At 38.7% G+C, this 27,105-nt stretch overlaps 3 protein-coding genes across 3 annotated transcripts; all 3 read left to right on the top strand.

Moving 5' to 3' along the window:
• Positions 1 to 143: 143 nt before the first annotated feature.
• On the top strand, positions 144 to 3,984 carry LOC122980808 (chitotriosidase-1-like). Its single transcript, XM_044349177.1, has 11 exons — positions 144 to 222; positions 322 to 348; positions 459 to 663; positions 886 to 942; positions 1,433 to 1,598; positions 1,702 to 1,826; positions 1,921 to 2,044; positions 2,137 to 2,319; positions 2,447 to 2,563; positions 2,653 to 2,785; positions 3,210 to 3,984. The coding sequence occupies exons 1-11, from the start codon at positions 198 to 200 to the stop codon at positions 3,458 to 3,460; spliced, it is 1,413 nt and encodes a 470-aa protein (XP_044205112.1). The 5' UTR covers positions 144 to 197; the 3' UTR covers positions 3,461 to 3,984.
• A 2,118-nt stretch (positions 3,985 to 6,102) lies between these two features.
• Positions 6,103 to 12,791, top strand: LOC122980656 (acidic mammalian chitinase-like). The gene is made up of 10 exons (XM_044348883.1): positions 6,103 to 6,109; positions 6,473 to 6,680; positions 6,791 to 6,844; positions 7,625 to 7,790; positions 9,249 to 9,373; positions 9,478 to 9,580; positions 10,160 to 10,342; positions 11,329 to 11,445; positions 11,531 to 11,679; positions 12,728 to 12,791. Exons 1-10 carry the CDS (start codon positions 6,103 to 6,105, stop codon positions 12,789 to 12,791), a joined length of 1,176 nt encoding a protein of 391 aa, XP_044204818.1.
• Positions 12,792 to 16,478: 3,687 nt separating this feature from the next.
• arfrp1 (ADP-ribosylation factor related protein 1) lies at positions 16,479 to 26,739 on the top strand. The gene is made up of 7 exons (XM_044349194.1): positions 16,479 to 16,867; positions 18,133 to 18,220; positions 18,839 to 18,921; positions 19,399 to 19,480; positions 24,305 to 24,375; positions 24,568 to 24,668; positions 25,355 to 26,739. Exons 1-7 carry the CDS (start codon positions 16,775 to 16,777, stop codon positions 25,440 to 25,442), a joined length of 606 nt encoding a protein of 201 aa, XP_044205129.1. The 5' UTR covers positions 16,479 to 16,774; the 3' UTR covers positions 25,443 to 26,739.
• The last annotated feature ends 366 nt before the right edge of the window (positions 26,740 to 27,105 follow it).

Raw genomic sequence — 27,105 nt, 5'->3', positions numbered from 1 at the left:
ATAAAAGGCTAAACTTTGCTATTAGGCTCTGACACCCAGTCCAAGGTGAGTGTAAAGAACCAGTCTTAATACTGTTCTGATAATTGTGATTTATCCTCAGAATAGTAGCTTTGCTTTCTTTTGTTGCCTCCATCATATACCTTGTGTAACTTTTTGTCTTACAGTAATCCCGTGAAGTTGTGAGATCTGATATTAAGATGACCAAGCTCACGATCCTTGCAGGTAGTATGAGAATGAATCTTAATTATATTTTAATATACTTATGTTATTTGTTGTTATTGTTTTTCATTCCCCTGACCGAAACTTTTTCATATTTCTTAGCCTTATGTCTGGTGATATGCCAGCTGGGTAAGTTTTTGATACTTTCATACCAACTAGAATCATTCGATATGATTTTACACTTGTACAGTATTACTGGAATCATTGCTTTTGTCAATATTCCTTTACTCTCAATACAGGATCTGCCACCCAGATGGTGTGCTACTTCACCAACTGGTCCCAGTACAGACCTGGTGAGGGCAAATACATGCCACAAAACGTGGACCCCTTCCTTTGTACTACCCTGATCTATGCCTTTTCCATCCTCAACCATAACAATGAGCTGGTTACCTACGAATGGAATGATGATGTCCTCTACAAGTCTTTCAATGCCCTGAAGAACAAGTAAGTCACCATTGTTGAGGTGCCCTTGTATCACAGAAGTCAAAGGTCAGGCTAAACTACAGTGCCTCTGAAACTAGTAGACATTCAGTGCCTTGCACAAGAAGCCTCCAGTAGGACAAATGTTTTCTGCAAATAGGACTTTGCTAAAACAGTGACTCAAGCTTGAAGATGATGTGATGGTAATATTACATTGTCTTAACCTACCCCCTTCGCTGTCTCCAGGAATCCTCATCTGAAGACTCTGCTGGCTGTTGGTGGATGGAACTTCGGTTCAAGACAGTGAGTGAACATTTTAAACCATAAACATGCATTTATCACTTGCCTTCAAACAAGTAGTACACAGTTCTGAGAGTTATGTCACCAGTGTCTTATCAGCAGCATTCTTAAGTCCACTGTGGACTTAACTGTGACGAAAATCTGGCTAAGTGTAGCAGTTTTTCTTTTTTAGTAGCTAGCTAACTGGCCAGCAAGTAGATTTTGCTGATGTTATTTTTGACATACAACATCTAGCTACTTTTAATACTGGAGCCTTCTAGCTACCTTTACTGTATGTTCAGAAAAAGACGGCTGGACAGCTAACCAGACAATGTGGTTTGGTAGCTATCAAGCTGATATGTAAAGATTTAAAATGTATTAATGACAAAATAATTGATCATGCATGTCTTTAAAACAGTAACTAGTTGTTTTTCAAAAGCTAGGGGCTGCTAAAGAGCTGATAGCATATTTTACCCAAAAGATTGATGATGACAGACCTCAATCTTCCCTGCAGGTTCTCCATCATGGTGTCCACTCCAGCTAACCGTCAGAGATTCATTCAGTCTTCTATCACATTCCTGAGGACTCATGGATTTGATGGTCTGGATCTGGACTGGGAGTACCCTGGATCTCGTGGAAGTCCCGCAGAGGACAAACAGAAGTTCACTCTGCTCTGCAGGGTGGGCACTGATATCTCTTGGTTTACTTTTCAGCTTTATTTATTTTGTTATACTGTACATCATGTTGTACTTCTTTCTTACTTTATTTGCTGTGGATTTGCAGGAACTCGTTGCTGCCTATGCAGCTGAGGCTAAGGCCACTGGCAAGCCTCAGCTCATGCTGAGCGCTGCAGTGGCTGCTGGAAAGGGAACCATCGATGCCGGATATGAAATTGCTGAGATTGCCAAGTGAGTGTGCTGCCTAGAATTCCTCTTGAAAAAGAACCCTGGGAGCTCTTCAAAGGTTTTTGAAAAGACTAAACCTGTTTTCCTCTATCTCCAGGGAACTAGACTTCATCAATGTGATGACCTATGACTTCCATGGAACTTGGGAGCAGTTCACTGGACACAACAGCCCTCTGTTCCGCGGTTCTGAGGACTCTGGTGACCTCATCCACTTTAACACCGTAAGAAGACAGTGGGGACTAAAGAAAAATGAACTTGGGAGGTAAAGTACCTTTTTCAGAGTTCTATTTCACCTCTTCCATCAATTTTTTAGGACTCTGCCATGAGATATTGGAGAGACAACGGCACCCCAGTGGAGAAGCTGAGGATGGGTTTTGCTTCCTACGGTCGTACTTTCCGTCTGACATCATCAGACACTGGTGTTGGAGCCCCAGCTAACGGCCCTGCATCAGCTGGACCATTCACACGTGAAGCTGGATTCTGGGCCTACTATGAGGTACAGTTTAGTAATGGAGTAAACCATTGCAATATGATGTGTAGAATGTATTGATTTCATGGACTTTAATGGAAAAAGTGTAAAATTGTAAAGCTACACAAACCTGACCTTATTGTTTGTGTTCCAGATCTGTAGCTTTGTGAAGGGCACCACCATCCAGTGGATTGATGATCAGAAAGTTCCTTATGCCTCTAAGAACAATGAGTGGGTAGGATTTGATAACAAGGAGAGCTATGAGATCAAGGTTGGTGGCACCTCAGCTGTATATTTTCAACACACTGACAGTGTATCCAATATATTCATACCAATTTCCTTTTATTTTTGTCCTTATAGGTGCGCTACATGCAGGAGCAGAAGTTTGGCGGTGCCTTTGTGTGGGCCCTCGATTTGGATGACTTTGCTGGACGATTCTGTGGAGAGGGGAAGCACCCTCTGCTGTCTCATCTCCGCAAACTTCTCAATATCGGTACGTTAAAGGCATTTTTTTCATTAAGAGTTATCTGACTATAGTGAGATGGTGACTATTACCCATGGACTCTTTTGAACATTCCCACCAAGTTGAATCTTAAATCCTGGTATAATTTAAGTCCAGTTTGTATCAACATAAGGTATTTCAGTTATTACTTATATTCTGCACTACCAGACCATTTCCTATATAAAAAATTATCAACATGCATGTATTCTGTTTATAACACAATCTTGAGAGGGCTCCAATCAACCTAACTGTTAGCCTTGAGAACAAGCCACCCTCTCAGTAATTTACTGGCGTAATAAAGTAATGTACAGTGCTATAGGAATAGTCATAGTCAGGTTACAAACATTAATGGACATTTATTTCTCTACTTCAAACCCATTCAGTAATATACATTTCTTCTCCCTCTACCATTCAGAGCTGCCCCCACTGCCTCCTACCACCACCCCCAAACCAGGTGCTACCACCATCTCCCCTCCAACCACCACCACCACCACCACCACCCATGCCCCAGGACCTGGCTTCTGTAATGGCAAACCTGACGGCCTGTATGCCAAACCAGACGACAACTCCAGCTTCTACATGTGCGCTGCTGGCATCACCCACGTGATGCCATGCGGAACTGGATCTGTCTTTAATGAAGATTGCAAGTGCTGCACCTGGCCATGAGCCATAAGTCATGAGTGGAGACAATGTGTATCACAATTGATGCAAATGTCAGCCATTAAACAGACTGTAAAAGTTCACTTGTATCCACTCTGTATACAATAATTTACCTAAATGAATCTATCATTGGAGTTGTATAGATACAATGTATTCTCTTGGGGAAACATGTAATACAGATTTCAGAATGCAAACAAAAGCATTGAAGTAGTTTGGTACAAATTGTTGAGTGCTGGCTCGTCATTCAAATCTACTTATTATTGGTCAAAATCTACTACTTTTTTTACATTTTGAGAAGAGAGTCATTCTTCTCAAATGTAGTTTTTTGTGTCATCTAAACACCAATAACTGTTAAGGATAAGCTATTGTGAAAATAATTAAAGCTAACAATGTGATATTATTCAGTCCTCGCTTTGAGTATTCATAAAGTAAAATTGCTGTACAGAGTGCATATCATGATTGGATCTTATTACTGAGCCATAGTTTTTGTAAGTAATCCAGGCTCTTACATAAAAAGGTTTTCAATCACCGATTGAGCACTGAACAGTGGTTTCCTCAGTTAGTTAGTCAGAGCAGTAGTGAGAAATCACAGCATCAAAGGTGCAGTTGAGACCTCAGACACCATTATTAGCCTGATACTAATTTTGCACTACAATGAATACTTTTATGATTCATGACAGGGACTTTCACTTCTAAAAACCATAAATTTTCTCCTAGAGAAGCAAGCATTTGACCAGAAAGTAGCCAATTCAATTCCTGGACCAGCAGGATAAATCTGGATGGGAAAAGTGAAAAAGCAGTGCTTGCCCGTCCCTCATTACCACCACTGAGGTGCCCTAAACTAACTTCTCCAGTGGAGCTTCTCATTCGCCCAGAGATCAGAGTGTGGTTGTATACTGGGCAGCTTCCATGTGTACATATATGTAACTGTATGAATGTGATCAGGGCATTCCTGCAAAAGAGAGGCTACCTCTCTGTGAAACTTCCCTGAATAAATAAAGTTTGAAAAAACTTCATAAGTTTAAAGAATGGCATCAGTTTCCTGACTCCTTTAAGTGACAGAGAAGAGACAGTATGATCACAAAATTATAAAACCCAGTTCTGTGAAAGAATTTAGTGCACAGATCATGCAAATCCCTCTCAAATGTACTGTGTATACTGGAAAAAGCACATTGCACACAGCAATATGGAATATGACACTTTGACAGATCTGATTTTCAATACGTTAGCAGATTATTATCTTATAATGTTTATTGCTCATTCTTGCACTTCTTTTTCATTTGGTGAAGGTCCAAAGGTGAAGGAGGCTTTCATGGCTTTCATCATTTTTGTTTTAGCATTTAGGTTAGCATTTTGATGCCAGGTTTTAGAAATTTGAATGCATTTTTTTCTAAATGCATACATTGTTTTCCATTCATTTCCATATAACACAGATGACTTTTTATGTCAGTTTGACAAAGATCAGCACAGACCTAATGTCAACTGAGATGAATGGCATAAGGCGAGGAAATTTCAAGCATCAGCTTATTGATTTTCACACCACATGGAAATTAATGGACACCAATGGCTGCCTGAAATGATAGGAAAAATACATCCAAAAATGTAAATTCAAAAGATTTAAATAATACTCCAGCAAAATAAGGTCAGATTTATTTAACAATTCTGCCTCTGCCTCAAACAAATTTAAGGAGTGCAGCAGAGGATGTCTTAATTGTTAAATCTTCAGCAAGGTCCTTATTATTTCTAGTATGATGTCAAATGTGAGCAGTGTTACAGCCCACAGAGGAACATGAGGGGATTCACCAAAGCTTATCTCCACACAACAGAGGCTGTGGAGACATTCATCCCAAGTCCAGACTTCTTCTGCTCAGGTGTCACTCAAATGTTTCTAATACAGACTGAGCTCCACGGGATGACATCATTGTGGATGATTTGAATTCTGCTATACCATTTTGTCATAAAGAATGCAGAGACAGAGAAGTTTGATATAGCAGAAGCTTCAACCATTCAAAATTCAACCTCAAATTTTTATTTCAGATTGGATACTGAGATTTCCATGCATCCTCCATTCCTGTCTTTGCTGCTCATCCAGCAACTATAGCCTTAAGGTAAAAGCATAACACTTCAGTATGACATGTCCTTTGTCTTGCTAGTCTTCTGTCAAGAGCTGCCAGCAACAACATATCATCATTACATTGATGGATATTAACAGATGCAAAGATGGTTTGGCATTGAGTTTCAAACTTAGGTGTCATGTCAAAAAATGCTTTAGGTAAAAACCTGGAAGTGGGTCACTCTAAACTGCAGTAGCAAAATAAAGAATAGCAGTGTCCTGATCCAGTCCTTCTTGTTGAGGGTGAAAAACATCAACTGTGACATTTTTTAAATTCAAACTGAACTTTCAGATTCCTGTGTGATTTAACTTTTTCAATGTAAACAAAAAACACTGATCTTTTTCTTCTATGACAGTTAATGATTGGTGATGCAACTTTTACCTGCAACATACAAAAGTTTTATGACTGTATATCTGCCATCACTCCCTGATGCTGTCTAGTTCATCATACATTATACCCATCATAGGTCTACTTTACAGCATGTTAGGTAAATGTATTTAGTGCTTAAATACCTATCATGTGACTCATAGTAATATGAGAGGTAAGACTGGAGTGATGTTACACTGTGTACACATATGTTCCTGTCTGTGAGGTGCCACACCATGGGAGACTGCCACTGGGAAGAGAGCAAAAACAGCTGAGATGAATACAGGAATAGCAAGTATAATTGGTGAGAAATTCTGTGTGTTGTCTTGATATTTATCCAATTTTACTCTACTTTTTGCTAAATATAGCACTTCATTCAAATGAAATGACAATTTGAATTGTGCCTCTTTCAGTGGCTCTGCAACTGTTCATTCAGATTGGTAAGCAACACATTTTAAACACAGCAGTAGGATGTAATGTTTTAATTGAACTGAAGAAAAATCGTCAAAGCTATTATTTTTCTTTCTTTTCCCTAAAGCAGCAACCACAACCAAACTGGTTTGTTATTTTACCAATTGGTCACGATACAGAACTGGTGTGGGGAAATTCCTGCCAGAAAACGTGGACCCCTTCCTGTGTACACACCTGGTTTATGCCTTTGCCATCATCAATCGTGCTAATGAGATCACTGAGTATGAGTGGAATGAGAAAAGCCTATACAAGTCATTCAATGAGCTCAAGAAGAGGTAACAATTAATCCATGGAAATTATGTGCAATAACCTGAAATATATACAAGGTGCTTTATGTTTTAATGTCTATCAAAACTGGATATTTTCTTTCTTTGTCCATGATCAGCAGCTCCACACTGAGGACTTTACTATCAGTCAGACTTGAGAGCGTTGGATCTCAGTGAGTTGATTCTCTGTTGCTAGCTCCTTATGAAACTCCTCCATCTGCTGACAGAAGGCTAGAATGGCTGCAGAGAAAGAATACTGTTCTTTTCAAGCTGATTGTTGTTAATTTGCTAGTATTTTATACTGAGTAAAAAATGGCTTTTTATAGTTCAGTTAGTGTGAAGTGTTGCCATTATTTATTATTGAGCTGGTAAATAAATGGCTCCCCTTGGAAAGACCTTTGCAGAGTATCAGTATACAATTGTAGGGTAGTTTCCTGCATTTCAGTGGAGAGTTTTCTGGGAGTCTCAGTTTTCCTCTGAGAATTCTGGTAAAATTTCTCAGTATTTTTTACTCAATTAATAAACAAAAAAATTTGCCAAATTTTGATACTGAAGTCATTCAGCAGATAAAATTGCTAAACAATTGCTGGTTGTAGGTCCTTAAATGTGAGTATTTGATGCTTTTCTGTGCTCCTTATGACTGTAAAGTTAATATCTTTATGAGTTATTCAAACAAAATAATCATTTACTTTGGGCACTAGGAACTTCTGGTGTACATTTATTTACCATTTTTGACACAGTATAGACTACATGATAACCAATTATCATTGAAAGAAATGAATGGATTATGTAATAATTGAAATGATTCTTAGCTGTATCCCAACAATAGTCAAATTTATATAGTATATATCATTACAAATTATCTGCTATTGTCAGCTTCAATCCAAATCAGTGGGCTTGCAAAATGCTTCATGTTATTATCCAAAAAACAGTCTCATCATCTCTTACTGCAGGTTCTCCATCAAGGTGTCCACTCCAGCTAACCGTCAGACATTCATTCAGTCTTCTATCAAATTCCTGAGGACTCATGGATTTGATGGTCTGGATCTGGACATGGAGAACCCTGGATCTCATGGAAGTCCTCCGTGGGACAAAAAGAGTGTCACTCTGCTCTGCAAGGTAAACTGAATGGAGACTTTGTTTTCCTTCAAAGCCTTTATGTTCAGTACTGGCTCAATGATAATGTTCTCGACAACAGGAATGCCATAAATGATTGTTAGGAGGGCTTCTCATATTGGTTTGCACAATTGGACACAGACAATTTTGAATGGGTTTGACTTAGCAGTATTGGGATTTTTTTTTTTTTTTCTTTGGAGGGGGGATTTGTCTGACTTTCCAAGTTATGTGGGTGAGCTGTATTTTTCCAGTATACTCACAGTCAACTTAATAGCACAGAGTGGCTAGCTAGTTGCAAGGTTCAACATCACTGCTAGGTGCCACTAAATCCTACACACTGCACCTATGAATAGAAGTCATAAAAAACATTATCTGGAAAGACAGTACAATGTTTGTAACATGTTTACATCCAACACAATCCAGAACACTGTAACTAAATCTACATTGGAAGACTTAAAAGGTTCCCCCCAAATTTTTTGTATCCTGTGACACATTCAGACAAACGTCTGCCTTCCAAGTCCAGATCCAGACCATCAAATCCATGAGTCCTTGGGAATTTGATATAAGATCAAATGAATGTCTGACGGTTAGCTGGAGCGGACACGCTGTTGGACAACCTGCAGTGGATGATGTTTTTTGGATAATATAATTGAGTATTTTGCAAGCCCACTGAAATGTTTGGATTGAAGCTGACAATAGCAGATACTTTGTAATTATATATACTGTATAAATTTGACTATTGTTGGGCTACAGCTAGGAATCATTTCAATTATTACATAATCCATTCATTCCTTTGTTGTGCTGGAAAGGTTAGACTGTTACCAACAAAGCATCCCCATCTGTGAGACACCTTCATTCATGATGAATCATTATGTTCAGCATATTCCTTTCATCCTTTTGTTATTCTGTCATTCAGTCTCATATTAACTAAAGAGAGTGCACTGAAGAGATCGAAGTTCAAGTCTAGTATTTTTAAAGGACTAAACCGGTGGGTTTTTTTAAAAATTTAATTTACAACAAATAATTTATGCTGACCCGTTTGAATGAGATATCAAAATCAACTTGCAGACACTTGGAACTTATCTGAGTTATATAATCCATCACAATGAGCATCATTCTTGCCTTTAGTTCAGGCACACACTCTTATATTATTGCTTTGTTTTAATGCAATGCCAATATTTTAAGCAGTCTGCATTTACAACTGATTTCCACACAATTACAATATCACTTTAACAGTTAAATCAAATATGATGTTCAGTGTGATCAGTTATTGAACTAATTTTAAGTCTCTGAAAGCTGATTTTCATAGCATACTGGATTGAATTGGATACTGATAGCTGTCTGGAAGATGGGAGAAAATGGGAAGTGGTTTGCGGTAATGTAAAATATATCCGGATTTGTTGTCCTAAGGTACATTTCTGACATCTCACCAAAGTGTAAATAATTCCTGTGGGCTTTTAGGAGCTTTGGGAGGCCTATGAAGCTGAGAGTAAAGGACACAAGGACAAACGACTGATTCTCTCTGCAGCTGGGGCAGCAGAAACAGATGTTATAGATACACAATATGAAATCTCTGAGATGTCAAAGTAAGGTTTACATTCATGTCAACTCCAGTTTGAATATGTTCTGTCATTAGATGATCACATTTTCTTAAATAAGTCCACTCTTTCTTATGTCTGTATATGTTTAGGTACCTGGATTTCATTAATGTTAAGACATTAAACCTCCATGGTGGTCAAGATGGAGTAACAGCCCACCACAGTCCACTCTACACTGAAAACAAAGCTAACATAGTAATTACCCCTTTTTTTAAATTCATGACCTTATTTTCATGTATAGTAACAGTAAAAAGTACACTCAGTATTTTCAGGAGTATTTATTCTATAAACTGTATAAACTGTCTAATCCATTAAAGCTTGCTGCTGCTGGAAACCAGGTCAATGAGAGCAGACTTGCAGGCCAGAAAACCAACGAGGCTAAAGGAGGATAAAAAAGCTCCATAGAGCTGTTAAATTGAATTAATGACACAAGGCTATTAGAGCTCACAAAGGCAAGTGGTCTGTTGAGTATAGATGTCCTTATACATTTAATTATAAGGAAAAGCAAAAGCTTCCTTTCTTAAGATCCTTGTGCCATAGTTCACATGATGATCTAGAAATGATGATGCCGTTTTGTAATAGTCTAAACATAACCTGCACCAGAGCAGCCAAAGTGTATAGCTAAAGTCAATTTCATGACCTGATCATATGAAAGACACATTCCAGATCTGTGTTTTGCTAAATATCAACTATATTATAATTCCCCAGAGAAGCTAATTGATTCATAGAAATGCCTTCACTTCATTGACAGCTTCTCCCTTTCTTTCCTGCCAGGATTATGTTATGCAGTATTGGATGGAGCGAGGAGCCCCAGCAAGGAAGTTGTTGCTGGGTTTTCCCATTCATGCTTGCTCCTTTACACTCTCCACCACAGCAACAGGCCTGGGTGCTCCAGTCAGCAGCCCTGCCACCCCGGGGCCCTACACCCAGCAGATTGGCCTCTGGTCTTACTATGAGGTTGCACGAGTGCATTTAGCTACATTCAGCAGAGATGTCAACATAATCAGATCAATAACAATCAATATAGAACACCACTATATACTATCATGCCATTACTGCTCTGGAGTTTCAGTTCAGCATGGAATCTCAGCTCATCACAGTAGTTGTAGTGGGTGCTGCTTGTTTTCAGCTCAACATCAGGGTTTTTTGCCCAAAGTTGGATTAGCATGTAACAGCATTAACACAAGTTCAGTTTGCATCACAAGACTCATCGATTTAGCATTACACCCCTATAACATTGTGAAACTCATGATGGACAGTTTAAAAAAAAGGTTCAAAATTTATGCAGCAGAATTGGAGAAACCTGGTGCCTACATTACCCACAGTGCAAATGACTTGATTCACTTGATTGTACAGAGTCGGTCTATAGTGACATCACTTGAGGCAATTAATCAGATTTCACACAGCTCCCTCTGGAGCCACAAAAGGATTTATGCTACTTTTTTCACATATGCAGTAGCACTCCCCAACACCTGGAAACACACTGTGATGTGTAAAATGATTCAGAAACCTATAAGTGATGTCATAGACTGGGATCCTGACATATTGTCTCACGTCATCATCATCATCATCATCATCACTGCTTTGCTCAAGGCCTTATACAGGATATGGAATCCACGCCCAAAAACTGGAGAGGAAAATGAAAGAAGAGATAATGAGTTTTAGTGCATATTTTAAATATATTAAATTTTTTGCTTTACCTTAAATATATACCAGAGCAGACCTAAAGCTTCAAATTGTGATCATTCAAAAGGAAATGTATTTCTTATGCATATCCTGTTTTGGGCCAAAGGGTGTCACGTGAACTGCAGTTCCATCTAGGACCTCTATACAACAAAAACTACTAGGACTACTCCCGCTTCATCATTATGGATATAACAGATTTTCTTATAGTTGAATGATGATGACGCAGACATTTCTGTGTGTTGATATTTCTTTACCAGACATGCACTTTCCTGAAGGGTACCTCAGTTCAGTGGATTGACAGTCAGAAAGTTCCCTATGCTGTCAAAGGCAATCAGTGGGTTGGCTTTGACAACCAGAGGAGCTATGATGCCAAGGTATACACCCGTGCTATGGAATAGGACACAAATTTTGACAAGTCACTCTACATGTGAGTTTCAGTGTCCTGTGTTTGTCTTACAGGTGGACTATCTGAGGAGCAGGCAGCTGGGAGGAGCTGCTGTGTGGACCCTGGATATGGATGACTTTTCTGGACAGTTCTGTGAACAGGGCAAATATCCACTCATATCACATCTGAAACGTAAACTTAGTGAAGGTGAGGCTACCAAACTGTACATTACTCTGTTTACTCCAGAGGTGTCACCTAAATTAAAGGACATAACAGACATTATGGGAGATGGTGGCTCAATCCAACATCAAACAAAATAGGTACATGACCTGCTGTGCCTTTTGGAATAATTATTCTTATTTTAGTTGTTCATCATAATTTAATTTGAAAGTGATTAATTAAACTTACATTTAATGATTAATCTAATGATTCTATATCATTCTATAAATTAATCTATAAATGATCAATCAATTTATTCTTTTTAAATGAATTTGCAAAAAATAATTTGAATTTAATTTAATTTCGTTATTCCATTCACTAGTGTGTTTAATATTTCATCTCACAATTAATCTCCTACTTCCTGTTCTGGATCTTCCTCACAATCTGATGGCTGGCCGTTCACAACTCCTACTGTTCAACAGGTTACTTCTTTACATTTTTAGTGTGACACACAGGCTGTATGTCCTTAGATTGAATAAAGGACATGATGAAAACTGTGAAAGTTAAAGAAGACCGATTACAGTAATTAATTGGTAATTGGTCTTCAATTAAAATTGCAAAACATTAACCCATATTAACTTATACCAGGACACCTCATCTGACACCATTACTCACTCAGAGGAGTACTCAGTAACTTAGTATTTTTACTTCCATAAAGTTGGTGACCACAAAAGAGAAAGGTTAGAAAACAATTAAAGACAAAATTCTGACTTTTATGGCTAAACTTCCAAAAACTCTAGATCTTAAATTTCCCATAATGCAACTCAATAGTGTCTATTAGGCCCTCCCATGTCTTTCAAACTCCACATGTCCACTTTGTAATGCAGGCTGTCATTTAAAAGTTAAAACTGATGACATCATCAGGTTATTTCCTTAGACCTGACAAAGCTCATCCAGAGCCACAGAAGACACAGATGATTTTCAGCCTCAGTAGTACAGTTAAACAGACCTTCATGTGTAAAATTGGTGGAGTGCCCCTTTAAAAAATATCTTTCAATATTCAATACTTTGATTGTAAATTTTATATCAGTAGAATTCTTTTTTTTTTCTAGACTGGACACCACAGGAAACAACTGCTGCTGTATCTCTTCCCAGAACCTCTGCCTCTACTTCTGAAGACACACAACCCACACAGGAACATTTCACCACAGCAAAACCAGACAACAGCTGCTTCTACAACATCACTGTTGTTTATCCTGTCAGCAGCTTCTGCACACGCAGAGGTGATGGACTGTACGTAAGATCAGACAACCCAAAGACATTCTACAGATGTGTGCAGAGGAAGATGTCTGTCACAAGGTGCCACACTTTGGGAACAGAGCACAGCAGCGGAGTGCAAATTATACCATCAAATAATTTAGTTTTAGTGAGCCTTGTATTAACCACTCTACTCCATTTGTTATTTGCGTGGAGTAACAGATGATTCTGCTTTGTAAGGACTAAATTTACAGTAATTAAATCTTCTAGTTAACCACGAAAGAAAAACATGGTATGAGATTATGAAGCTGTCCATGAGGCAAATCACATACTTTATAGGCAAGTACATTAAGTATTTTCATGCATTGCCCAGAGTTTCGGCACATGTATACATGGTCAGAATCTGCATCACACTTAGTCGGTCAGTCATACTTCTCCCACGCATTAAAAACAAAACATTAAAATGTCAATTAATGGGGCAACACAATTTCAACACAAGACACTTAATTTCATTAATTAAAGGTAGAAATACCACCTCACGGTTGTATGCCTCCTCCAACCAGTCAAGTCACAGTTTACATCCGAGTTTGTCCAGACTCATATAATATTTGTAGCAAAGACTTTGAAGGAATTTAATAAGAGGTATTAAGAGTATTTTCCTTTTACAGGTTCACATGCTTGGCCAATAAAGCTGATTCTGATAGAACACAAATTTGTAGCCATGACAGTAAACAATGCCTCAGATATAAATGTTGCTGCAAAGAAGCTACAACTTCTAAATCGTAGATGCTTCACACACATCTTCAACTCAGCAGCACAGAAGATCTAAACAATCACCACAGTTTCAAGGTGGGAACCAAGATTAGTGTCATCAATTCAGTAACCGACCAAATGTGAAATATGGTCACGATCTCCCCTTCTGTTCCTGAGTTATGGTGTTGAATAATGGCTAGAAAAGTGTTGAGTGTGACCTTTGACCTTTTGGATATAAAATGTCATCACTTCATCATTTTATCCTATTAGACATTTGTGTGAAACTTTGTCTAGAGTTACGGCCAAAAACGTGTTTTGTAAGGTCACACATTTGACCTTTGACCATCAAAATCTAATTAGTTCATCCTTGAGTCCAAGTGGATGTTTGTGCCAAATTTGAAGAAAATCCCTCAAGGTGTTCTTGAGATATCATGTTCACAGGAATGGGATGGACGGACGGACGGACAACCCAAAGACATAATGCCTCCAGTCACGGCTGTCGCTGGCGTAGAGGCACAATAACAACAAAAACAAAAACCATGAGCTATAAGACCTGGGTGCAATGCTTTATATTTATGTTCATTTCAGTGTATTAAAGTGTAAACCTGAGATTTTTCTATGATTATATATGAGATTATAGATTATATATATTGTATAAAACATACTCTATCAATGGTGTTATGCACATTACTTATGGGATGCTATGAAGTTGTATGAAGGTCGGAGAACCTTATTTGATCAACGTTCTTGATATTCACACTGTGGCTAGCAGTGATAAACCGTGCAGAGACTTATCTATCAATCTATGGTTCAGTGTCGCCGCTCTCATTAACCACTGTAGACACCTGTTTTCAGCAAATAGGCTCTGGTTATCCCTCTGTACCTACAATACAGTAATACTGCTACAATACTGTCTGACCGACATAGTTAGCAGGCGAGTCAACATAGCAACATTTAACAAGTTAAAGAATCTGGTAAGTTTCTCAGGAGTTGGTGGAGACCAAATGAGAGGTAAAAGGAGAGTGAATACTGGACTTAAATGATGTTGCTTTGTGACAGCTTGATGTGAAAATAGGCAATTGATTAGGCAATTGACTGTGCTTCTCATGTATCAGCATACAGTCAGGTCAGGGAGGTAACCATTGGTTCCTCTAAAAGATAATTAATCAGCAGTGTTTGAAAAACCAGCTCCTCTGAGGGTATTTCCAGACTCTTCTAACCATCTGGATGAAAAAATATTTCACCTGCTGAATCATCATAAAGATTTTTAACCTGTTCCTGAAGTTGCCCTTCTCTTTCTGTATCAAAACAAAGATGGCAGCCCGCTGACTACCTGGATGAGAAGGGCCTATCTGCAATCTTGCAGACCAACAAAAATCTGGTCTGTGGGAAAATGGGGCCCAGAGTCACCTCTGTGACCCGAATGTATGCTGATACATGAGAGGCACAAACTGTATTTGTTTAGGGGTCTTTCTGTCATAATAATACATAATGACATAATGTGGATTTAAATAAATTGAAATATGTAAAGAGTGCAATTGCTGATTTCTCACCTTGTTTTTAATATCATTATGTATTTTTTATACTGTTGTATTTATTTGATTTATTGGAATGGTTATTTTTTGCTGTTTTTGCTGGTTGGCCAATGGTTTCTTATTTGATCATTGAGGAAATCAACACGGACCAGCTACCAACTGATACTTATGATGATGATAAAGATGGCGGTGATTATATTTATTGTTGCTGTTGTTGGACAGTAAATATTAGCCTACATTCTGTAGGCCTAAATAAAATCCAGGTGAGGTTAAGCAAAGAATGACCATATTTAATTTTATATTAACACATAGAACATCGCAACAAACACACACAACTCCTGCCGTGATAACAGTCATGGTGATTTAATTTGACGTTTTCTGTGATTTTATTGTTTTCTGATTCACTACAACTAATTTGGGAAAGTATTTCAAAGAGAGAGTCTATGAACATACAAACCTTCTGAATAACACCAAACAGAATCACCTGATGACATTCTTGCCTTGATGCTCTGATTTCCAGCTGAAAAAAAGCAATTCTACTTTCCTTTAACAGGATGATGTTCAATGAAATGCAGAAACATTGAAATGCACTGGGAATGAGGAAGTTGACATATTAGCCAAGCAATCATTAAAATCACAGACAAACAATACATAAATTCCGTTAAGTAAGGCTGAGGTCAAAATTATTGTCAAGGAGCAAATGCCTAAAATCTGACAAGAATATTGGGACATCAATGACACAGGAAGACATCTTTACAGTATTCAAAACTATGTTGGTATGAATGAAATTTGAGGCAGGAACCAGAGGCAGCAAAGTCACAACCCTCCTGAAGACAGGACCCACAGGACCCAATCAAAAACAGAATAAGCAAGCGCCCAACTAGACTGTCCACTCAATATAATCAACCAGAAAGAATTAAACATGTGCTACTTGACTGTAACAGTTACAATGGGCAATGATTACAAAGGGCCCTAATAGCATCACTAAAGGAAGCGAAACTTGATTTTAAATCTGTCAGGAAGAGTCTCATGGAAAGTGTTGAATGTTTTGATTAGATACCTAAAAGACACCGGTATAGTAAATAGTATTTAAGGTTTTTCCTCTTTTCTTTGTATTGTTTTAGTGTTTGTCTTTAGTTTTCTACTGTTCCATAATCCAGTCCAGCAGGGGGGGATAATGTGCCTATAGGCTGGTTGCCGACTGCCAATAAACCCAAAAGAAGGGGAGGAAGAAGAAGGCGATGCACTGGGAAATGACGTTTTATGCGAACATACAGCTTATTAACAGAAACGTCTAACGAGACACGATTTACTTCATTTCCCACAATCCCTATCGTCCCACTTCCTGGTTAGATTACACGTAGCGTCACTACTGTGTAGAGGTTCAGAGAAGGAAAATAGCAACAAACGACGACTCTTACAGACTTATTTTATGTAACTACGCTTGTTAGTCACTCGTATATATAGACGTGTTTGTTTATTTTGATTACAATGAAGCCACAGTGGCGTGTGTCGCTGTGTTTGGCCTCTCATGTAGGCTAAGCTAAGTCACCAAGCTAATATTTGCCAGAGTAGTTAGCAAGTACTTAGGTTGTTTACAATTTTTTCTCAAAGATGTATACTTTATTATCTGGATTATATAAGTACATGTTCCAAAAGGACGAATACTGCGTGTTGATCCTGGGACTGGATAACGCTGGGAAAACGGTACGTTCAGTTATAATTTCAATTTATTACAACAAGGTGAATTCGTTGTTGACTGTGTTTAAGGAGAAAGTGTGTAGCTTTGTCCACAGTAAGTAAGTTAGAGTGGAGAGCAAACCAAACTGTTGTTAAATAACCTATCAGCCATCATCAGGAAATGCTATCTCATATTAACTTAGCATGGATTAAGGGCCACTGTCCAATGTGGCACACATGTACTACCAATACAGAGCATGGAATACAATAACTGTTAATAATGATAATGTTCAAAAGGGGATATTCAGTAGCTACTTCTACCAAACTTACAAAAGCGTCCCACTGTCGACCTCCAGTCTTAAATTGTTGAAGCCAGGTTTGAGTTCCAAAATTTTAACAAAATTATTATCTAGCCCAACAGATATCTTATGTGGCCTAAACTACAGTCATGTAGGATACGTAACGGAGGAGATAAATAAATGACACTTAATCAATAATGTAGTTAACCGTTGCTCCAAATCAAGCCATAGATTTTGAACCTTCTGAGGTTCAAAAGAGAGCCTTCAATTTCATTTTGCACTTGATGCACACACCTGAAACCTTATTCAATTTGTGAATCTTTCCTCTAGCATAGTCAATTCTTGTCATCAGTTTGTATTGCATCCCCCCCCCCCCTCCCCCCACTGATTCCCAACCCAACTTGTCTCAAGTAAATTCTTTATATTGTTTGAGTTTTGGAGGACTCTATATAATTTACCACTAAGACCTTTTGTTTTATCCTAGCTGAACAGTACATCATCAATAACACCCTGCCTTGTAGTTGTTTCCAAATTAAAGTTGTCTATGAGTAACTGTTTTAATAGAAGATGCTTCCACAATACTTTAAAATGCCTCCTGCAGTTAACACTCCCAAGTAAAATGTACTGACATATCCAAAACAGATTCTGAAGCCTGACAGAGTATTCAGTTGTTGATGGAGTTGCATACAGTATAAAAACAGTATTTTAAAGTTATAGATTTTCCAACTGGAGCTATACTTTAACTAACCTAACTGCTTTATTCATGATAGTTAAAGATACAACAATGAAGTATGTTTTATTACTTTGTATACTAGTTGAGTAAATGTGCTTCTAAGTGAAACAGTGTCAATTTTCTCCGTAGCTAGTTGGCTACTGTATGGGTTCACTTCACAATATGCCTACTATTATTATTGTTCTTGTTGTTATTATTATCATAATTAATTGTGTCTAGTTTGACTTATCCACTAATCTTACTGTTGTCTCTCTCTACAGACCTTTCTGGAACAAACCAAAACAAAGTTCAGCAAGAACTATAAGGGAATGAATTTGTCAAAAATCACAACTACAGTTGGCCTGAACAGTAAGTGGTGTCCCAGTCTGTCTTCAGTCGTGTGTCATGAAGAGTAGTGAGCTTCTTACTCCAAACTATGACTTCCCTGTGTGCATCACTTTTCTGTTACACCAACAAAATCCAAAGACAGTCAAATTTGGAAGGCTTTTTTAATTTAATTTTATTTTATTGTTTGCTGTGCTGCAGTGATTAATTGTTATTTGCTACATAAATCATTTCCAGTGAAAATAGTAATGATGTTACTGCATTTTTACAGATGTATTCTCATAAAAATACAGTCTCCAATCTGACCAGGGTGTGAGAAGTGTCTTTACCTTGCTAAAGAGGGGTGAGGTCACATAGACATCAGAAGCAGTCAATAACTCACTTGAAGAGGAACAGGGTAGTGCAGCTTATGTCCTTCTCATGCATTGTTAATTTTTAGACCTCATCATTATGAAGTGCTCTGCTGGAAAGCTGCAGCTGTTGGTTACTGGTACAAGGACAAATATTGCTGCAAGCTCAGGCCAGCCAACACCTCTACGTTCTGTGATGACCGATGCTGCTTGTCTTATATTTTACAGTAGGTGTTTGATTCTTCCCGCTGCTCTGTAATGTTTCTTATGCATGTGTCATTTTCCTTCACAGTTGGTACAATTGATGTGGGCAAAGCTCGTCTCATGTTCTGGGATCTGGGAGGTCAGGATGAGCTCCAGTCTCTGTGGGACAAAGTGAGTTAAAGAATAAACCAACAATAGCCTGAGGGAAATTCTTAACCAGCTAGTAAAAATAGTGGACTATAAGAAACACGCACTGTACATAGTCTCATACTCCATCCAGTCATGATATACCTCATTTGGTTCCTCAACCCAACATTTTTCTCAAAGTACAGTGACTTAATTCTCAAAATATTATGTCTTTTTTTGATGCCCATTTCTGTAACATTGTGCAACTGATGACACTTCACAGTCACTCAGTGATTGCTTGTGTCTGCAGGTAAGAAAGTAAGCAGGGTTTGAACTTGTCTCCACTCTATTTTTTTCATTTGTTACACAAACTATTTCTGTCACTTTTCATGTGAACAAACTAGTGCAATACTGTGTCGGGGCCCTTTTGATGATGCAGTCAGTCCGCTGTGATGTCGCCGGTTCTTTCAATGCAGAAGTCTGCTCTGATGTCCTGTTTGTATTCTTTATGTTTATTTTTAGTACTATGCTGAGTCCCATGGAGTCATCTACGTGATAGATTCAACTGATGAAGAGCGTCTGTCAGAATCAAAAGAGGCCTTTGGTGAGTCACTCTGTGCGCTGTAATGTGTGTGTTCTTGTTTGAAACAACCCCACAATAGCCATTAAGCAACACATATCAACCATAGTCTGTATAAAGATGGACGTAGAGAGGTGTGATGTCACCCGTTGGTTTCATTGAAGCCAGTTTGAAGCGGAGAGTTGCAGCTTATGGTCGGCGCCATCTTTTCTGTTTGGAGCCAAGAGCTTCCAAATGAGGAGTGTGGGGGTGTTGGTTTTCACGCTACCTCGGACCCAAGCTAACGCTAGCTTACTGGGAACACCGAGCACTGCTCTTGAGCTAACGCTAGCTACTTTAGCTAAATTGTGCTAACAGGTTTTCTAATCAAGTAACATTAAACTTAGTGAAATATTGTGACAGTAGTCCGACTCAATGCGAGTCTTGGAGCTGGAGAGAGCAGCAGGTGAGCCACCTGTCAATCAACACCCACACGACAGACATCAAAGCTACTATCAGTCTTCAAATCTTATTAATGGAGCAATAATTTCCAAAATGACAACGAGCACCCTTCCCTAGAGGGCCCGAATTTAGCAATTGAGACTGTTGTTGAAAAAAATGATTGACTTATTATTTCCAGAGAGAAGTTGATGCTTTTTCAATGAGAGTCAGTTGGAGCATCTAGCAACTGTCTGTGGCACTTGAAGGTATTTCTGCACTGGACAGAGAGGAGCGGACTCTTTAAATTGCAAGGTCACCAGACATTGTGTGCAAGCGGAACATTATCAATAATTAATTTACTGCCTGCTGCACCACTTACAGTGTTTCTTCTAGAATTTTTTCAGCAGCAGTGCTGTAGTTCGCACGCAGAGCCCATGTTGCCAGGACCCGTATTTGTGCACACCAGCAGTGAAATAACTTAAAAGTACTTTAGAATTGTTCCAGATATGTTTATTCATATTCCTCAAGCCATGTGTGTGATCTTTTACAGGAGCTTTTGACACTAGAAGGACTCTGGAGGCTCATGTAGCTATAGTTATAATAAATGTCAAAGATTGAAATGCTTCAACACAGTTGGGGGGTTTGGGGAAGAAAATTTTATGTTATTTGACTAAAAACTATGTTTTTTCACATCATTTTGGACCTTAAAATAGTTTCTCACAGTACACTCAGACATTAGCAAGAAGAAAAGTGAAACAAATATGCTGACTGATGAAGTTAACACTATGTCCTGAAGTAATCCTAATTCAGAACAGGATTAGAATTGATTTATATTTTAAATAGAATTAAATAATGTTGCCAGAGCAGCAACAGTAATGTTCACAAGCAAGCAAAGTCCCTATATAAACTCAATAATATCTCACTGGAAATAAATCTAACATGCCAGTAAAATAAATAATATTTCTGACATGAAAATAATGAGTGAAGTATAGAATGAATGAAGATCACAGACATCAGTCAGTATGAGTCCTTCCTCCTGTCCTCTGCTGCTGATGAGATTCACTGCTGCAGGTACCGCTGGTAGAGAGGAGGAGCTGGTGTGTCTCAGCCAGCAGCTAAGTTTACAAGAATATACATTACAAACTAAGCTAAACAGTTAGGCTACATACAGACAGCTTTTGTTTTAGTTTGTTCATAACACTTCACTATTAGCCTAACCAGCAAACTGTGCTTGTGTAAAACATGCCAGCGGTGGATGGAGACTGTGGGCAAAGCAGGTGGAAATATCACTTTTCTACATATTTATGGTTGTAGAACAGGTGGTTTGATAAAGTACTTAGTGTGTGTGTGTGTGTGTGTGTGTGTGTGTGTGTGTGTGTGTGTGTGGAGGAACTGAGCCCCGCCCTCAGTCAAACACCAACACAGGGAGCAGAGGAGAGGACATAGAGGAGAGGCTGCAGCAATGACACCAAGGGCCCTATTTTAATGATCTAAAGCGCATGGACTGAAGCGCGTGGTGCAATTGCATTTAGAGTGTGTCCAAATCCACTTTTGCTATTTTAACGGTGGAAAAATGGTCGCTGTGCCAGGCGCATGGTTCAAAGGGGTTGTCCATAGTCTCCTAATTAATCATGGGTGTGTTTTGGGTTGTAACATGCAATAAACCAATCAGAGTGTCAACTCCCATTCCCTTTAAGAGCCAGGGGCACTTGCACCTTAGTGGATTGCTATTATGACGGCGCATTTGCCAAGTAGTAAGAAGGAGCGCTTCTCTGCAGAGGAAACAGATCTGCTTGTGCACGATCCATAACGAGCACACTGCTGCTCCTGGACCCTCCCGTGGCCACAGACCACCAGTTTAAGGTCTTGTTCATTCATTTGCTGCAAATTTATCTTCATTTGGTTTTTGAAAAGGTTTATTTTTTAATTACAGCTTTGGTTTAAAATCGTTTAGTTCAGTCATGGAGTAACAGGTCAAATCAGCAGGGTTTTAATTGCTGAACGTATGGAAACCTGATCACAGTAATCTCAAAAATGTTAAAGAATATTTGTTAAATATTGTTCAAAACTTAAATCATTAATTTTAATCATGTAAAGAATCATCAACACAGTTATCAGGACTTGATCAACGTTCCAAGGTTCTGATCCTGCTGCTGGCAGCAGCTTGAAGCTGTGCAGATTAATTTCCTTCTTTAGTTGAATCGTTGTTTTCACCTCATTTATTTCCTCATGTGTTCCTCATGTCATCATGTATTGATGCAGCAGGAAAGTTGATCTGTGTCTGATCCGTTGTCGTCCGCCTGTTTAAATACCTACGTGTTTTGCCACGATTTGGTCAAATAATTAAACAATTGAATCCGTCATTACTGCGATTAGTTAATTCTGATAAATATTATGACTAAGCATTATGACATGTATTTTTTAAAATATGTTAATATACACAATAATAATCGCTCACATTGTAATTTGTGTGCTGCTGTGCGTCTGTGTGTGTGTGTAACAAGCAGAGTGTACGTGTGTTGTGCAGCCGTCTGTGTAGGCGCATATTACTGTCTTGATAACGGGCCCTTAAAATAACAATGAAACACTGCGCCATTGACTTCAGACCAGGTTTTTGTTGGTCAATAGCGCAGTCGCTCTCTGCTGCGCCTCTGCGCCTGACCACACCTTACTTTTAGACCAACACACCCATGGGCGCACTGATGCCTTTGCAAAATGACAACTACGTCAGTCTTCAAATAACAAAGACACTTGTGCTGCGCTTGGCGCCGCTTTGCACCAGGCGTAAGATAGGGTATAAGATCTCATTCGCTCACCACGCTCAGCTGCAGTCAGCTGCTTGAAGCAGAGAAGAAGTGTGGTTTGCATTCCTCGTGATTATTATGTACAATTTTTAGACCTGGAGCTTCCTGCTTGTGTACAATGTGAAATTTTGGTGGTGGTGTTTATTATTTAGCAGCGGAGCTGTGCTGCTGTTGAAAGCATACAGGGGAAACACTGACGTAGGAACAGACTACCACTGGTCCTGCATGTTTAAAACTAGTATAATGAATGATTTTAAAGGTTAGAATATATTAACTCTGCACTAACAGGGTTAAAAAGTACTGTGCGCTGGTTAAAGCTTAGTCTGTCTCAATACTCGCACTTGTATTTGCAGGTATTCAAGTAACTGTCACACTGTTATGCTGTCACCTGTTAAAGGATAAGGTTTGATTTTCTGTTTTGTTTTTTTTTTTCTTGTCAACAAATTTCATGTGCAGAGCCCAACCAACAATGTACTCATCCTCTGTTGTTGTCCAAAAACTATTGACACATCATTCACTGGGACATGTTCCTTCGTCCCTAAAGAGAAATGGTTACCATAACTTGTTTAGAAACAGCTCCAAATAGTAAGAACAGCGAAAAGATAGTAACCCTCAGGAGTGAGACTCCCAGTAAGACACTGCTGTGTATGTGTGGAAATGTGGTTCCGTTTACAGAGCTTCACTAGCTTGTTGTGCTACATATCACACCTCTTCACCTTGTACTTGTTTTTGTCAGTGCACGTGCAGCTGCATCCTGGACCAGCTGGAGAGTCTTTAGAGACTTGTTGGGGCAGCCTGATCATAATGAATTACAATAATCCAGCCTAGAAGTAACAGATGTGTGGACTAGTTTATCTGCAACTTTTTGAGACAGGATGTGCCTGATTTTTGCGATGTTATGTAGATGTAAAAAGACAGACCTTGAAATGTGTTTTATGTGGGAGTTAAAGGACATCCTGATCAAAAATAACTCCCAGATGCCTTACAGTGGTGCTGGAGGCCAGGTAATACCATCCAGAGTAGCTTCCTCTTGTGTGTAGATTATTGCTGGTCCTATAGGTGCACTACTGCCAACAACTGGACAGGTGTTGTGCAATATACCCTGGTGAACTGTGGGATATGGCTCTGAATACCACTTTGAGGCAGTAAGAGGAGAAGTGTGAATCCAGTGTGCATCTGTGTGGGTAAAATGTAGCGTGTGTTGGTATATTTCAGTCGAGGGACACACTTGCCTACCTGGCGGTGCGTGAATGTGCATTTAAATGCTCAAAACCACAAGTGTGAGTATTGAGACAGACTCTCAGCTCATCAGGACGTCTGTGTTCAGTCACACAGCCTTGTCTGTACAAATAGGCATTAAACTGGCCAGTGATTCAGTATTATTATTACTGACTGAATTTCAGTGGAACCATATCATGATAATATCATGTTTTCCAGTGTAATGATTCAAAGCAAATTGTAAGTAAAGCTAACAAAGCGAGGGTTTGTTTTAATCATATGAAGGATCTTATCTAACGTAAAGCAGATATCAGACATATTGTCTAGCCATAATGTATATTGATTCAGCTGTGGAAAGGTATTACATTGTGCAGCAGCCCTGTAATCATTTAACTCTCATCTCCAGAGAAAATGATCAGCAGTGAGGCGTTAGAAGGTGTTCCACTCCTGGTGCTGGCCAACAAACAGGATGTACCGGTACTGTACCATCATTACTATGACCATGTTCCAATTCAACCTCTTATGTTTTTATCTTTCATCCACACATCAGCTAATTGATCAAAAATGAAACTATTATCAGAGGTATTGATTAGCATGCCCTTGTGGTTTTGTCAGTTTTGCCTCGCTGTTGCAGTCTTCAGTCATATTTTGTGTCTGTTCTTTTCTCAGGACTGTTTGTCAGTGCCAGACATTAAAACAGCCTTCAGCGACTGTGCCCCGAAGATTGGAAAGAGAGATTGTTTAGTCCAGCCTTGTACTGCCCTCACAGGGTAAGACTGCTGCTGTGTGCACTGGTTAACTGGTCTGTGTGTCACATATAATCAAATCAATCCAGTATCCCCTGTGAGTAATATAGTCCCACCAATACTGGACTGCTGATACCAGTTTTTACATTTTTTACACTCAGCCTGTTTGTGAACCACAAGTGTTGAGAAGCAAATGCAGCATGAATCTCTGTGTTGCAGATTTGTCATAATGTAAACAAACAAAAAAAAAAAAAGACTTTCTTTCCCAAAAACATGACGTCACAACTTGATATTAGTCCGAATGATGTCACTAAACGTATTGATGCCTCTCTGGCCAATACAGAAGTAGAGCTGCAACCATTAGTCAATTAATTGAATAGTTGATCCACAGAATTAATTAATCAGCAGCTGTTTTGTCTTTTTTTTTTTTTTTCAAGCAAATACACTAAAGATTTGCTGGATGTGAGGATTTGAAGCTTTTCATAACATACATGACAGTAAACTGTATATCTTTAGATTTTGGACTGTTGATCACATAAAACACCTGAAGACGTCACCATGAGCTCTAAATTATTTGCAATTATAGTGGACACTAAATTATAGTGGACATATTCACTGTTTTCTGACATTTTATCGCTAAAATGATTAATTGAATCGGCCTTGTTATTAAATGCTATTAACTCACTTACTTAACACTGGTTGTGATGCAGGGATGGAGTGAACGAAGGCATCGAGTGGATGGTGAAGTGTGTGATCAGAAACATTCACCGGCCACCCAGACAGAAGGACATCACATAAGAAGTCATCAGCTCTCTTTACTCTCGTTGTGGAAGGCGAGTTTCTCCTCGAGGACATTCCGTACACACCCTGGAGCTGATTAACTTTCCTATCTCCTCGTGTTCGCTGTGACTTTGAACAGTGTGGACGTCTGGTAGCACTAGACAGAGCGAGACAGTATTTTTTTATCACCAAGCGAAATGTCAAGACGTGCTTCGAACAGAACGTCTGTCAGTTCCAGATGTCACACCTTTTTGAAGCGGTTATGATTTCTTCTGCGTCATGTATGAGCAGTAACCTCGGTGTCTGCTGCTGGCTTAGTGCTGGTGTAACTACATCTGTATGGAGCTCCACTGACTGACACTGTGATCAAAAGAGTGTAAAAACATCACTTTGACACATAAATTCTCACCTAAAACATACAAAACTGTCATAGTTATTCCCTGTATGCACATGTGTCAGTACTAAACAACTTTTAGCTCACATTTTAAGGTTTGTACTCTCCAAACTGTACACTACCTCTAAAAAAAAAAAAAAAAAAAAAAAAAGGAAACATTGACTTCTTTACCTCATCAGAGTGAAAGTAGTGAGGAATGTTGCTTCGTGATATTATTACTTTTATTGATGGATAAATAAAAACAAATTATTCCTAATCATGACTCATACTTTGACGAGGCAAAAAGTGGCAAATGCTTCCTCATTCTGTGGCAGCTGTGTGGATTTAAGAGTTTAAACCATAAAAATGTCAGCTCTAAATCATCATCGAGTCCAACTCTAAATAGAAAAGAAGAATAACTTATTACGAGTTTGATATACATTTAGGTGACTTGCTGTCTTTTCTGCACTGCTTGCTCACAGTAGATAAGTCACTGGGCTCCATACAAACTCTGATGCAGCAACACGAGCAGCATCAGAGTCCTTGCAGACTTGTGTGAGTGGTATGCATGTGATTCAGCAGCCACTTCACTGTTATTTTTGACTGTTTATGTCACTTCTGTATCCTTTTTACCCCTGTAAAACATTGATCGCTTATCGATCTGCTTCGGGAACATGTTTTTGTTTTTGTCCTTGTTTTCGATTGACTTTGGAAATGTGTATAACTTGACACTACAGATGATTGGGTAACTGGACATTATATGTATAAAAACTAAACCCAAAAGGGTGCTGAACACACAGAAACCTTGCTGACCTCTGCTGAATCACTGAATACCAGCAGTTTAACTTGGTATGTATGAAGCGGTTAAGAAAATTGAAGGTGATGTGCTCTGTCAGTCATATATGGTATCATCATAATAAATTCATGATTTCTGAAACTAAATCTGTCATGTTTGACTCTGACTGTATGTTTCTATTATAGTTTCAGTACTCACGTTGACTCTTACAGCTTCATCCAGGACTCTATTTATCAGGCTGTGAACAATAATTATAATATTATTAACTAGATTTTTCTTCTTTTTTTACTACTGGAATTTAACTGCAACTGCAATGTACAATTTCATTGATAATTGACTACTCTGCAAATATGATTCAATGTCAGCATTCACAACTGTTCAGTCTTTGACAGTTTGTTCAGTCTTTGTTGATTATTTTAAAGCAGACATAATTATTGTGGGAAACAAGTCATATGGAAGCTTGTTAGCTTGTTGCCGATGGTAAAACATCTGTAAAATGACTGAGGAGGAAC

Source organism: Thunnus albacares, chromosome 4 (genome assembly GCF_914725855.1).
Source record: "Thunnus albacares chromosome 4, fThuAlb1.1, whole genome shotgun sequence".
In the NCBI taxonomy this organism is placed as follows: domain Eukaryota; kingdom Metazoa; phylum Chordata; class Actinopteri; order Scombriformes; family Scombridae; genus Thunnus; species Thunnus albacares.
The sequence above is the reverse complement of the archived record's forward strand: the minus strand, read 5'-3'. Positions and strand labels throughout refer to the sequence as shown.